The sequence below is a fragment of the Canis lupus genome, chromosome 20, assembly GCF_011100685.1.
Source record: "Canis lupus familiaris isolate Mischka breed German Shepherd chromosome 20, alternate assembly UU_Cfam_GSD_1.0, whole genome shotgun sequence".
NCBI classification, from domain to species: Eukaryota; Metazoa; Chordata; class Mammalia; order Carnivora; family Canidae; genus Canis; species Canis lupus.
In genome coordinates, this window is record NC_049241.1 from 48,180,237 (window position 1) to 48,195,399 (window position 15,163).

The following is a 15,163-nucleotide window of genomic DNA, read 5'->3' on the forward strand; positions in this document are numbered from 1 at the left end:
AATAACACCCATCAAGTGCCCCTCTCAGTGCCCATCACCCATTCACCCCCACCCCCGCCCTCCTCCCCTTCCACCACCCCTATTTCGTTTCCCAGAGTTAGGAGTCTTCATGTTCTGTCTCCCTTTCTGATATTTCCTACCCATTTCTTCTCCCTTCGCTTCTATTCCCTTTCACTATTATTTATATTCACCAAATGAATGAGACCATATAATGTTTGTCCTTCTCCGATTGACTTATTTCACTCAGCATAACACCCTCCAGTTCCATCCATGTTGAAGCAAATGGTGGGTATTTGTCATTTCTAATGGCTGAGTAATATTCCACTAGTTTCCAAGATCTATAAAGAACTTATTAAACTCAACAGCAAAGAAACAAACAATCCAATCATGAAATGGTCAAAAGACATGAAGAGAAATCTCACAGAGGAAGACATAGACATGGCCAACACACACATGAGAAAATGCTCTGCATCACTTGCCATCAGGGAAATACAAATCAAAACCACAATGAGATACCACCTCACACCAGTGAGAATGGGGAAAATTAACAAGGCAGGAAACCACAAATGTTGGAGAGGATGCGGAGAAAAGGGAACCCTCTTACACTGTTGGTGGGAATGTGAAATGGTGCAGCCACTCTGGAAATAAATCTTTTTAAAACAATTTTGAAAAAATAAAATAAAAAATAAATAAATAAAACAATTTTGAGGAAATAGACCATAAAACAGACTCTTAACAATGGGAAACAAACAAGGTTGTTGGAGAATAGGTGGATAGGATAGGATAGGATAGGATAGGATAGGATAGGATAGGATAGGATAGGACAGGATAGATGAGTGATGGGCATTAAAGAGGGCTTCTGTTGTGATGAGCACTAGGAGTTGTACATAAGTGATGAATCACTAAATTCTATCCTGAATCTAATACTTCACTATCTGTTAACTAACTAGAATTTAAATAAAAACTTGAAAATGAAATAAAAAGAAATAGTTGATCATTGTGTGTGAAAAAAAAAGAGACCGAATGCTATAGAAAGTTATTTTACAGACTGTCTTTCTATAATACAAATATCATGATCTAGGTCTTCTAGGGTTTTGAGCCCTGTTACTTACATCTTTATCTTGAAACAAAAGATTCTTCTATGCAAAGAATGTCTCTCAGCTAAAGAGTTTTCTTAAGGCCTGCTTTAAGTCTCTGTTCCTCAGACCATAGATAAAGGGGTTCAGCATGGGAGTGACCACTGTGTACATCACCGAGGCTATGGCACTTGCTCTGGAGTTTCGCAAAGCAGTAGAACTAAGATACACTCCAAATCCTGTACCATAGAATAAGGAAACGACTGAAAGGTGAGACCCACATGTGGAAAATGCTTTATACTGGCCCCCAGAAGATGAAATTTTCAAAATGGAAGCTACAATTCTAGAATAAGAGAAAAGGATACCAATGAGTGGAAGAACCCCCAGAAGTCCACTTGCAAGATAAATTGCCAGGTTATTGAGGAAGGTATCAGAGCAAGCAAGTTGGATCATCTGTTTAAGTTCACAGAAAAAGTGAGGGATTTCTAACTGTGTACAGAAAGACAATTGGAAAACCATTAAGTCATGTAATAGAGAGTCCATAACACTCAATAACCAGCATGCCAGAAGCAGGATGCCACAGAACTTGGGATTCATGATGACCATGTAGTACAGGGGGTGACAGATGGCCACAAACCGGTCATAGGCCATCACTGTCAAGAGAAAGTTGTCTAATCCTCCAAACAGCATGAAAAAATACATCTGGCTGAGGCAGCCTTCATAGGTGATCACTTTGCTCTGTGTCTGGATGTTCAGCAGCATCTTGGGGACGGTGGTAGAGGTGAAACAGATGTCTACAAAGGACAGGTTGGAGAGGAAGAAGTACATGGGTGTGTGGAGGTGGGAGTCCATGACAATGGCCAGGATGATGAGCAGGTTCCCACTGAAGGTGATCAGGTACATGGAAAAGAACAGCCAAAAGAGCAGTGGCTGTAGTTCTCCCACCTCTGAAAGTCCCAGGAGGATAAATTGTGAAACGCGGCTTTGATTTCTTTGTTCCATGTAACTGCTGAACAGGCAGGAACAGAGACAAAAGCTTTCTGAGGGCACAAGCAGTGATCACAGAATTAAAAGAAATGTTGCAATTTGTGTTTTCAACTTGCTTTATTCATTAATTCTTATACATTTCCTGCCAATCCAGAATATTTAGTTGAAAATTTCAGGGAATCCCAAATGCTCCATGTTTCCCATGATGCTAAAAATGATTAATAATCCTTGTCCTGAATCAAAACATTTACCCAAGGGCAATGTTTTTCTCTATACATTCCCTAAGAGTTGTTTTATTCATTCAACAAATACCTTGTGGTAAGTATTGTTGAAAACATTGTATTAAGTAGTGATGTGTGTTTGACCTTAACAAGATTGAGCCTAAATATGTGTGTGTCAGAGGGAGCAATAGAATATTAATGAATGAGTAAATGATGTTTCAAGTGGTGGTCACCACTAATAAGTAAAATAATGCATGACAAGGTAGACCTAAAGTGAAAAGAAATCTTTCCATTGTATCCTCTCAGATAAGATGCTTTTGAGCAAGAAAGCTGAGAGCAGTGGATTCATGAACCATGTCGATAACTTTGAAAAGAACAATCAAGGCAGGGAAATAGCCTGTGCAAACCCCCTTACCCAAACCACTGGGCAACATCAAAGAGAAAGATGGAGCAGAGTGTGTAACGCAACAGGAACAGGTGTTGGATGTAGAAGAAAGAGGAGGTTAAAGCCTTCTGCTTCTTTGGAAACATCCTAAGGCAATGGACACTGTCATTTTTATATGTATATATTATATACGATGTCTACAACAGCATAAATTTTACATAATCAAACCACAAAAGACCCCAAATACCAAAGGAATGTTGAAAAGGAAAACAAAAGCTGGGGACATCACACTGTGGGTACAAACTCTATTACAAAGCTGTAATCATCAAGACAGTATGGTACTGGCACAGAAACGGACACATAGTTCAGTGGAACAGAACAGAGAATCTAGAAATGGACTCCAACTCCATGGTCAACTAATCTTCAACAAAGCAGGAAAGAATATCCAATGGAAAAAAGGACAATCTCTTCAATAAATGGTGCTTGGAAAATTGGACAACCATGAGCAGAAGAATGAAACTGGACCAATCTCTTACACCATACACAAAGATAAACTCAAAATGGATGAAAGACCTAAATGTGAGACAGGAATCCATCAAAACCCTGGAGGAGAACACATGCAGCAACCTCTTTGACCTTGGACACAGCAACTTCTGGCTAGACATGTCTCCAAAGTCAAGGCAAACAGAAGCAAAAATGAACTATTGACACTTCATCAAGGCAAAATGCTTCCGCACAGCAAAGGAAACAGTTGACAAACCAAAAGACAACCTACAGAATGGGAGAAGATATTTTCAAATGACATATCAGATAAAAGACTAGTATCCAAGATCTATCAGGGGCTTATAAACTCAACACCCAAAAAATAATGACTCCAGCCAAGAAATGGGCAGAAGAGATGAGATAAGAAACAACAAATGTTGGTGAGGATGTGGAGAAAAGGGAACCCTCTTATGCTTTTGGCCAGAATGCAAGCTGGTACAGCCACTCTGGAAAACTGTTTGGCGGTTCCTCAAGAAACAAAAATAGATCTACCCTATGACCCAGCAATTGCACTACTAGGTATTTACCCTAAAGATGCAAATATAGTGATCCGAAGGGGCATCTGCACCCCAATGCTTATAACAGCAATGTCCACAATAGCCAAACTGTGGAAAGAGCCGAGATATCCATAAACAGATGAATGGATGAAGATAGAATATTACTCAGCCATAAGAAAGAATAAATGGAATATTATTCAGTCATCAGAAAGAATAAAATCTTACCATTTACATTCACATGGATAGAACTGGAGAGAATTAAACTGAGCAAAATAAGTCAATCAGAGAAAGTTACTTATAATATAATGTCACTCGTATGTGGAATATAAGAAACAGTGCAGAGGATCATAGGGTAAGGGAGGAAAAACTGAATGGGAATTCATCAAAGAGTGAGAATATCATTAGATTGCTGGAGAGGAGGGCAGGGATGAGGTAACTGGGTGATGTACATTAAGGAGGACACATGATGTGATGAGCACTGGGTGTTATACACAACTGAATTATTGAACACTACATTAGAAACTAATGATGTACTATATGTTGGGTAATTGAATTTAACATTAAAAAAATAAAAGGGTTATGCATCATTACCAAGTGGGATTTGTTCCTTGAAGGAAAGGATGGCTTGACTTATAAAAACCCCTCTCTGTAATACAACACATTAACAGATAGGGAGGCAAGTGTATAATTAACTCAACTGCTGCAGAAAAAAATTGAGCATTTCTTTCATAATAGTAACATTGAAGAAACCTAAGAACAGACGGAAACTTCCTCATCATGATATAGGTCATATATGAAAACCCACCTCTAACATTATTCTCTATAGTGAAAGGCTAAAAGTTATCCCTAAGATAAAAACAAGACAAACATTTCTGCTTTCATACCTTTTACACACATGGCATTGCAAGTTCAACAGAGCAATTAGCTGAGAGAAGAAGGGGGGGAGGAAGGTGGGGAAGGAGAAGGTGAAAAGAAAAAAACAGAAGGGAAATAAAAGTCATCAATAGAGAAAGGAAGAAGCTCACAAAAAAGGTGATTTTATCTTAAAAAATAAGATGACTGGGTGACGGGCACTGAGGGGGGCACTTGATGGGATGAGCACTGGGTGTTTTGCTATATGTTGGCAAATTGAACCCCAATTAAAAATATATGTAAAAAAAATAAGATGCCATTAAAAACAAAAAACCTGGTTGCCTAAGAAACAGATTCAGCAGTGTTACAAATATAGATCAATACAAACACAAAACACAGATGACTAAGGGAATCCCAAAATGGAGTGCACTGTGTGGGAAAAAAAAAAACTAACTGTATTACAATTGCATTTAATTTCAGTGCAGTGCAGAAGGTGGGGGGGAAGTGCAGAAATAGAGGATATGGGAACTGAGTGGAATCTGTAAAACAGGAGATGAAAGAACTTGCTCAGAAGCACCCTAATCTAGTTTATAAAGGTGTATTGCAGAGGATACTGTAACCAGTGCTGATACTTTCACACATGTGAATGAAATTGAACATATAAGAAAACGGAGAGTAAATGGTGGGCCATTTGGTGTAGGACTTTACAGGTGAGCAAAGTGGAGAGGCTAGAATGATCATTCTAGCTTATCTTTGTGTATGGTGTAAAAGAATGGTCTAGTTTCATTCTTCTGCATGTGGATGCCCAATTTTACCAGCACCATTTATTGAAAAGACTGTCTTTTTTCCAGTGAATAGTCTTTCCTGTTTTGTTGAATATTAGTTGACCATAAAGTTGAGGGTCCATTTCTGGATTCTCTATTCTGTTCCATTGATCTATGTGTGCCAGTACCACACTGTCTTGATGACCACAGCTTTGTAGTACGCCTGTGATGTGTAGTACAACATTGTGGTGCCCTCAGCTCTGGTTTTCTTTTTTTAATATTCCCCTGGCTATCCAGGGTCTTTTCTGATTCCACACAAATCTTAAGATGATTTGTTCCAACTCTCTGAAGAAAGTCCGTGATATTTTGATAATGATTGCATTAAATGTGTAAATTGCCCTGGGTAACATTGACATTTTCACTATATTAATTCTTCCAATCCATGAGCATGGAATATTTTCCATCTCTTTGTGTCTCCCTCAATTTCTTTCAGAAGTGTTCTATAGTTTTTAGGGTATAGATCCTTTACCTCTTCGGTTAGGTTTATTCCTAGGTATCTTATGTTTTTGGGTGCAGTTATAAATGGGATTGACTCCTTAATTTCTCTTTCTTCAATCTCATGTTAGTGTATAGAAATGCCACTGATTTCTGGGCACTGATTTTGTATCCTGCCACACTGCCAAATTGCTGTATGAGTTCTAGCAATCTTGGTTGGGGTGGAGTCTTTTGGGTTTTCTATGTGCAGTATCATGTCATCTGCAAAGAGGGAGAGTTTGACTTCTTCTTTGCCAATTTGAATGCCTTTTATTTCTTCTTGTTCCCTGATTGCTGAGGCTAGGACTTCTAGTACTATGTTGAAAAGCAGTGGTGAGAGTGGACATCCCTGTCTCATTCCCAATCTTAGGGGAAAGGCTTCCAGTGTTTCCCCATTGAGAATGATATTTGCTGTGGGCTTTTTGTAGATGGCTTTTAAGATGCTGAGGAATGTTCCCTCTATTCTTACACTCTGAAGAGTTTTGATCAGGAATGGATGCTATATTTTGTCAAATGCTTTCTCTGCATCTATTGAGAGGATCATATGGTTCTTAAAGGAGAATTGGAGGGGCATCTGAGTGGCTCAGCCAGTTAAGTGTCTGCCTTCAGGGGCATTTGGGTGGCTCAGTAATTAAGCATTTGCCTTCCTCTCAGGTCATGATCCTACGGTTCATTGAGTCCCACATCATGCTCTGCATGGAGAGACTGCTTCTCCCCTGCCTATGTCTCTGTCTGTCTCTCTGTGTGTTTCTCATGAATAAATAAATAAAATCTTTTTTTTAAGTGTCTGACTTCATCTCAGGTCTTGACTCAGTGTCCTGGGATTGAGACACACATCAGGCTCTCTGCTCAACAGGGAGTCTACTTCTCCCTCTCCCTCTTTGTTCTCTCTCTTGCTCTCTATTTCTCAATGTCTCTCAAGCAAATAAATAAAATCTTTCTAAAAAATGAAAAATAAAAGAGAGTTGGAGCATTCAGTATGAACTTGTTTTAGCTTAACATGGATAAAGACAGTTATATAGATATATGCATAGCTGTCTGCAAATACACAGAGTGATATACACTCTGCCAGTGAGTGAAGGGAATATAGAGGCCCTGGTTACAATTAGCACATCTAACACCCAGATCTTGGTGCTCGTCCCATGAGCCAATAAAATAAAAAAGGACTCCTTTCAGGAATCACAGGTTCTAGGACTCAGGAGGGAAATACAAGAAGCTGAAGCATATTTTACTGTAGATAGTAATGATATATTACCACCAAAAAGCCAAGAATGATAGGGACATGCCAAAGGGACAAATCAGCTGATTGAAGGAGCTCTCCATTGCCAAAGCAGGAGCAATCTGTGCAGTAAAATAAATTAATATCAGGTTATAATGCAGACTATATAATCAATATCAAGGAGTATACACCAATGTAAATAAGGTGAAAATAAATAGAGAAGACACACACTAGAGGGCAAAAGAATACCAACAATGTACATAGGTATTCTACTCTCCAGGAGGTGGAAGATAACTCCTACTCCTTAGGAATGGGGCTGCACATGGAAAGCCCCTACAAGACTACAGTAGGGAAAGAAGAGGGACTGAGTAACCATGGTGGAGAAATCTGGCAAACTTCATGACAGTGAGGACACCAATATCAACACCAATGAGGGTCAGTCACATTGACAGGGTGTACCCCTGATGTTGTAAGATGAACATGGCAGTTTACTTATCTGGTCTTCCTGTCCAACATCCATAGTCCTAGTCTACTCAGCAAGAAAAGAGTAATATGGCATGTCCAAAAGAAGATCATTTTACAGAACACCTTACCAGTACTCCTCAAAGCTATCAATTCTTCAAGAACAAGGGAAGCCTGAGAAAAAAGTTGCTGGGTGTGGAAGTTGAGCAAATATGAGGATTACACATAACATGTATAACAGATAGTATGTGTTCCTAAGCAGAAACAGGGAAGGGAACTTATGAGAATTATCTCAGTAAAAAGACTTTTGATAAATGTATAACTACTCAAAGACTAAAGTTGCTTAATCTCAAAATTATTAATGAAACACAAAAATCTTTGGAAACACTGAGCTCTAAGCATGTACCTAGGCTCCACTATATGTTTTCTATAAGCAGGATCACTACTATCAGGACACCTTCCATTCATAATATTAAAGAGTGATACCAAATTCATAGTTTTTGGAAGATTTCAATAAAGTGATTAATATGTCTGGCATTGTTTGTAGTATTAATTAATTCATACAAATGATGAAGAGAAAATGTCTGTTCTAGTTTCTAGTAAAAATGTAATAATGAGTGGGGATGCCTGGGTGGCTCAGTGGTTGAGCATCTGCCTTTGGCTCAGGGCATGGTCCTGGAGTCCTGAGATCAAGTCCCACATCAGGCTTCCTGTATGGACCCTGCCTCTTCCTCTGCCTGTGTCTCTGCCTCTCTCTGTCTGTGTCTCTTATGAATAAATAAATAAATAAATAAATAAAATCTTTTTTAAAATGTAATAATGAATGAAAAAATCATGTGAATTTTTGTACCTATGATGTCCATACCTTCAGGAACCCATCACTGGACTCCCATCTCACATTCATGGTGTTATTTCTATCCCTCAATGTCCCCCCTCACACTCTGAACACAGCAATTATTTGTTCCTCACATTAACCTGGGTCACTTTTCCATAGAGCAGGCCTATTCATAGCTGTCCCTGACCTTTAAAACCTGCACTTACTCTTCACTTTATTTTCAGAATTAAATGTCAGCCCTGTAGCCAAAACACTCCATTCTGTGTTATTCTGACTGTTTCCTACAAGGCCAGGCTCATGCTGATTCATTTTGCATTCCCTGCTACTGATTGTTGCTCAGATCAGTAAGAGGGGATTCTAATCTCAGCACAACTTCCGTTTTACTTAATCTCTACATTTCCTCCTCTGCTGTTTCTTCCTGGATTGTTCACATTCCTTATCCCCCTTGGAAGGACTCAAACACCTCCTTCAAGGCTCAGTAAGCTTGTGTGTGAAGCCTTCACTAACTCCCATGAAAGAGTCAACCGTTTGAAAAAAATTAAAATAAAGAGTCAACATTTTTGGATACTTCCACAGATTTCAGTGCAATCTCACGATATCACATTTTTTTTTATTTTTACATCTCTCACTCCATTTACACAGTGAATACCTTGAGAAGAAACAACGTCTTAGTCATTTATTAAAGCCCAGAATAAATGATAGTGCCTATGACTGCAATAACAAATGGTTGAATAACAACAAGCAGACACTCTCAACAATGAAAAAACAAGCAATAAAATAGAGAAAATACTGTTGATGAATGACATCCTATCATTAAGCACCACTCTGGACAAGACAGATCAGGGAAAGATGATTTCGTGTACCCAGAGAATCAAAGCTTTACTGGGCAAGACATAGTATTAGTAAACCTTCCTTTACTTATTGTCCTTTGTTAATGCCCCCAAAATAACTAGGATAGAAGCGTCCCTCCTACCATAACACATGTCCCCAACACTTGTGAAGATGTTGTGGCTCACCCAGATATTATCACAGAAGAGCGGAAGATCACTGAACCAGTTACTCCCATGGATGATTGATGAACTTGAAAGTCATGCCCACAGGAAAGGAAGAGACATTGCCCCACTCATGAAGGGTCTGGAAAACACAGTTATTTCTCATATCACCTGAGATTAGAAGAGATTCAGTAAGTACAGCAGAGACTTTCAACTTCTATAGGTGTAGAGGCTGAATTCCTATGAGTCTCATTAATGAGATATTCTTTTGTTTTGCTTCCCCTTAGGACACTTGGTGCTGTGGAGCTAGGACTTAAACATAGAATGCAAACTGGTCCCATGGTTGGTATTGAGACACAATCTGGCCATTGCATGATTGTCTCTTATCTCATTAAACTCTTTTATCCCACAAGGAGGTCTCTGCTCTTTAGAGAATCTCACTAATAAGTCAGAGTACCCCTAATAAGCATCCAATTCTTGACTTGAATTAGAGATTCTATGTGCCCTCAATCATCAGGACCCCCTTCTGTTTGCTCATGATCATGGATTTCCCCAGACCCCAGAATGCTTCTTCTGTTCTCCTGCTTCTCCCTTCTTTTTCATTGTATACAATGTCTGTTTAACATCACTCAACCATTTGCTTCTTTATGCATCTTACAAACATTTATGCAGCCTTGAGGATACGATAGTAACTCAGCTACATGAAAAGTGTAATGAAGAACGAAGAAAAGTGTAAGACAAGGTTCCTTCTCCTGAGGAGCTCACAGTTGAATGGGTGATGAGTGAGATAGATGAAGGGGATTAAAACTACACTTATCTTGATAAGCACTGAACAACATATGGGATTTATGAATCATGACATTGTACACCTGAAGCTAAAAGAACACTGTATGTAAGTTACACTTCAATAAAAAATTGCTAGGGACGTGATATTCAGAGTTACCACATTATACTTTTAACTATCCATTTTCAATAGCAGCAACAAAAACAGAAATATAAATCACTGGAAAAGGGGGAGAGCAGAAATAAATTCAGTTTAGAGGGTGAAATGGTTTTTGACAAAAGTGCCAGGACACTTCAATGGTAAATAGACAACTTTCCCAAAAAACGGTGATGGGAAACCAGGATATAACCTGCAAAAACATGAAGGCAACCCTTCCATCCACCATCTACAAACATGACTTCGAATCAATCATAGATCTAACCACAAGAAAAAAAAACTGTAAGGACTAGAAGAAAACACTGAGGTGTATCTTAACACACTGGATTTGACCAAGATTTTCTGGATATAGCACCCAAGACACAGGCAACCAGAAGAAAAATAAATTCTTCAGCAAAATTAAAACTATCTGTGCATCAAAGGTACTATTACTCAAGTGAAAAGAACCCACAAGTGGAGAAAAGATTGGCAAACCACATACCTGGCAATAGATTAATATCCAATAAATGTACAAAAATTCCACAGCACAAAAACCAAACAACTCAATTTTCAAATGGCAATTCTTTTATTTAAATTCTAGTTATTTAACCTACAGTGTAATATTAGTTTTAGATGTACATTTTATTTTTTTAATAATAAATTTATTTTTATTGGTGTTCAATTTGCCAACATACAGAATAACACCCAGTGCTACATTTTAAAAGATTTTTTAAAAAAGAAACAACGACTGTTGGTGATGTTTTGGAGAAAAGGGAACTTTCTTTCACTGTAGTTGGGAATGGAAACAGACGCTGACACTATGGAAACACTATGGAGGTTCCTCAAAAAGCTAAAAATATAACTGCCTTATGATCCGGTAATCACATTACTGGGTAGGGGAGGGAATATGGCTGAAGAGCGGGGGACCCATGTTTCATCTGGTCCCTTGAATTCAGTTAGATACCTATCTCATCATTCTGAACACCTGTGAATTCAACCTGAAATCTATGGAAAGAGTTGCTGCAATTCTACAAATACAAAAGTGACCAGTTTTTGCAAGGTAGGAGGTGCAGAGAAGTGATTCTGAGGGGATATATTGGAAGACAAACCACGAGGGGAGGCAGCCCTCCCAGCAGCAGAGCACATCATCAGAACTTCTAGAAGTCTGCTCCAGTGAGGCATATCCCAACCTAAAAGGTGCTCAGGTGATAAAGTGTGACAGAGTCCTAGGCAGGACAATGTGGTCTCAGGATCCCCGGGGTCACAAAAAGAATGAGGGTGCCTGAGTGTGGCAGGGTTTTCAAGCAGAGGACCGAGGAAGCAGGCCACAATCAGCAAAGAAGGGACTGGGTTCTCAGCTCGATGTTGCCATATACATGAACTGCAATATGAGTGGGCAATCACTCCAAGAGCAAAGGCCCAGCAAGTAGAAGAACTGAGATGGGATCCCCCTCCTTCCCCAGTGGAGATTGACTCAGGTGCTCACCACAAGAGTCTGGGGAGTTTGGTGCACACAGAAGTGATTGATTGCTTTTACCCAATGGTGCACTGAAGAGTGGGGACCTCAATATTTCAGCTCTGGGGCAGAAGATTGGGGCACCACCATTTTTCCCCAATCCTTTGAAATGGCACAAAAAGACTTCAGAGAGCAAAAACCACATAGAGCTGCTTACACTGAGAAAAACTGAGAGCTATTCCTCTAAGGTCAGAAACATGACAGGGATGCCCACTCTCATCACTGTTGTTCAACATAGTACTAGAAGCCCTAGCCTCAGAAATCAGACAACAAAAAGAAATAAAATGCATTCAAGTCAGCAAAGAGGAAGTCAAATTCTCACTCTTTGCAGATACCATGATATTTAATGCAGAAAACACAAAAACTCTACCCTGAAATTGCTAGAGCTTGTACAGCAATTTAGGAATATGGCAGGATACAACATCAATACACAGAAATCAGTTGCATTTCTATACACTAACAATGAGACTGGAAAAAGAGAAATTAAGGAATTAATCCCATTAACAATTACACCAAAAACGGTAAGATACCTAGGAATAAACCTAACCAAACAGGTAAAGGATCTGTACTCTAAAAACTTCAGAACACTTGTGAAAGAAATTGAGGAAGACACAAATAAATGGAAAAACATTCCATGCTCATGGACTGGAAGAATACAAAATGTGAAAATGTCTATGCTACCCAGAGCAATCTACACATTCAGTGCAATCCCTATCAAAATACCATCAACATTTTTCGCAGAGCTGGAACAAATAACCCTAAAATGTGTATGGAACCAGAAAAGACTCCAAATACCAAAGGAATATTGAAAAAGAAATCCAAAGCTGGGGGCATCACAATGCCAGAGTACAACTCTATTACAAAATTTTAATCCTCAAGAAGGTATGATGTTGGCACAGAAAAGGACACATAGTTCAGTGGAACAGAACAGAGAATCTAGAAATGGACTCCAACTCCATGGTCAACTAATCTTCAACAAAGCAGGAAAGAATATCCAATGGAAAAAGGACAATCTCTTCAATAAATGGCGCTTGGAAAATTGGACAGCCATGAGCAGAAGAATGAAACTGAACCAATCTCTTACACCATACACAAAGATAAACTCAGAATGGATGAAAGACCTAAATGTGAGACAGGATCCATCAAAACCCTGGAGGAGAACACAGGCAGCAACCTCTTTGACCTTGGACACAGCAACTTCTGGCTAGACATGTCTCCAAAGTCAAGGCAAACAGAAGCAAAAATGAACTATTGACACTTCATCAAGGTAAAATGTTTCTACACAGCAAAGGAAACAGTCAACAAACCAAAAGATAACTACAGAATGGGAGAAGATATTTGCAAATGACATATCAGATAAAGGGCTAGTATCCAAGATCTATCAAGGGCTTATCAAACTCAACACCCAAAAAAACAATGACTCCAGCCAAAAAAATAGGCAGAAGAGATGAACAGATATTTCTCCAAAAAAGATGTACAAATGCTTAGCAGACACATGAAAAATACTCCACAGCACTTGTCATCAAGGAAATACAAATCAAAACCACAATGAGATACTTCTTAAGTGACAAGACAGGAAACAACAAATGTTGGTGAGGTTGTGGAGAAAGGGAAACTCTACTACACTTTTGGTTGGAACGCAAGCTGGCACAACTACTCTGGAAACTGCATGGAGGTTCCTCAAGAAGTTAAAAGTAGAGCTATCTCATGACCCAGCAATTGCACTACTGGATATTTACCCCAAAGATACAGATGAAGTGAAATACAGGACACCTATTTGCTCATAGCAGCAATGTCCACAATAGCCAAACTGTAGAAAGAAGAGAGTTATCCATCGACAGATGAATGGATAAAGAGGATGTGGTATATATATCCAATGGTTTATTACTCAGCCATCAGATAGGATGAAATCTTACCATTCACATCTATGTAGATAGAAATAAGTCAACCGGAGAAGGACAAACATTATATGGTCTCATTCATTTGGGGAATATAAATAATAGTGAAAGGGAATAAAGGGGAAATGAGGAAAAATAAGTGGGAAATATCAGAAAGGGAGACATAACATGGAAGACTCCTAACTCTGGAAAACGAACTAGGGGTGGTGGAAGGGGAGGAGGGCAGGGGGGTGGGGGTAACTGGGTGGCAGGCACTGAGGTGGGCACTTGACGGGATGAGCACTGGGTGTTATTCTGTATGTTGGCAAATTGAACACCAATAAAAATAAATTTATTTAAAAAATAAAATAAAAATTTTTAATTAAAAATTAATAAATAAAAAAGAATTGGAGGGTATTATGCTGAGCAAAATAAGTCAATCAGAGAAAGACACTTCTCATATCATCTCACTCATATGTGCAATATAAGAAACAATGCAGAAGATAATGGGGGAAGGGAGGGAAAACTGAGTAAGAAGTCCTCAGAGAGGGAGGCAAATCATGAGAGACTCTTAACTATAGAAAACAAACTGAGGGTTGCTGGAGGGGGGTAGGTGGTGCGATGGAGAAATCAGGTGATGGGCAGTAAGGAAGGCATGTGGGTGTTCTATACAACTGATAAATTATTGAACACTACATCTGAACCTAATGATGTACTAAATGTTGGCTAATTTAATTTAAATTTTTTAAAAATCACACAGCATATTGGGTTATTACCCCCAAAATACAAAAACACTAATTGAAAGAGATCCATGCTCCTCTATGTTTGCTGCAACCTTATCTATGAGAGCCAAAATAAATAAGCAGCCCAAATGTCCAGTGATACATAAGTGGATAAAGAAGATGTGGTATGTATATACACAATATGGAATATTACCCAGCCACAGAAAAGAATAAAATCTTGCCACTTGCAGTGATGTGGATGGAGTTAGAGGGTATTATGCTAGGTGAAACATGTCAGTCAGAGAATGACAAATATCATGTGATTTCACTCATATGTACAATTTAAAAAACAAAAACAAACAAGCAAAGGGAAAATAAAAGAGAGAGACCAACCAAAAATAGATTCTTCACTATTGAGAACAATCTGGTGGTTATCAGAGGGGAGGTGGGAAAGGTATAGTGGAAATAGGTGATGAGGATTAAGGAGGGCACTAGTCTTGATGATCAATGAGTGTTTTATGGAAATGTTGAATCACTATATTGTACATCTGAAATTAATATTATACTGTATGTTAACTAAACCAGAATTTAAATTTTAAAATAAATTTAAGAATGAAATTAGTGGTGAAAAAAAAACAGGCAATGGACCCAAATAGACATTGCTCCAAAAAAAAAAAAAAAAGATAAAGGAATGGCTAGTACATGAAAGATGGGTAACATGGCTGATCTTTAGGGAAATGCAAATCAAAACCATAAAGTAAC

General features: G+C 38.7%; 1 protein-coding gene across 1 annotated transcript; it reads right to left on the reverse strand.

The window, feature by feature from the left end:
- Positions 1-1,157: 1,157 nt before the first annotated feature.
- OR7A73 (olfactory receptor family 7 subfamily A member 73) lies at positions 1,158-2,078 on the reverse strand. Its single transcript, NM_001388904.1, is given in 1 exon segment — positions 1,158-2,078. A coding segment is annotated over 1 exon segment (921 nt).
- Positions 2,079-15,163: the final 13,085 nt, after the last annotated feature.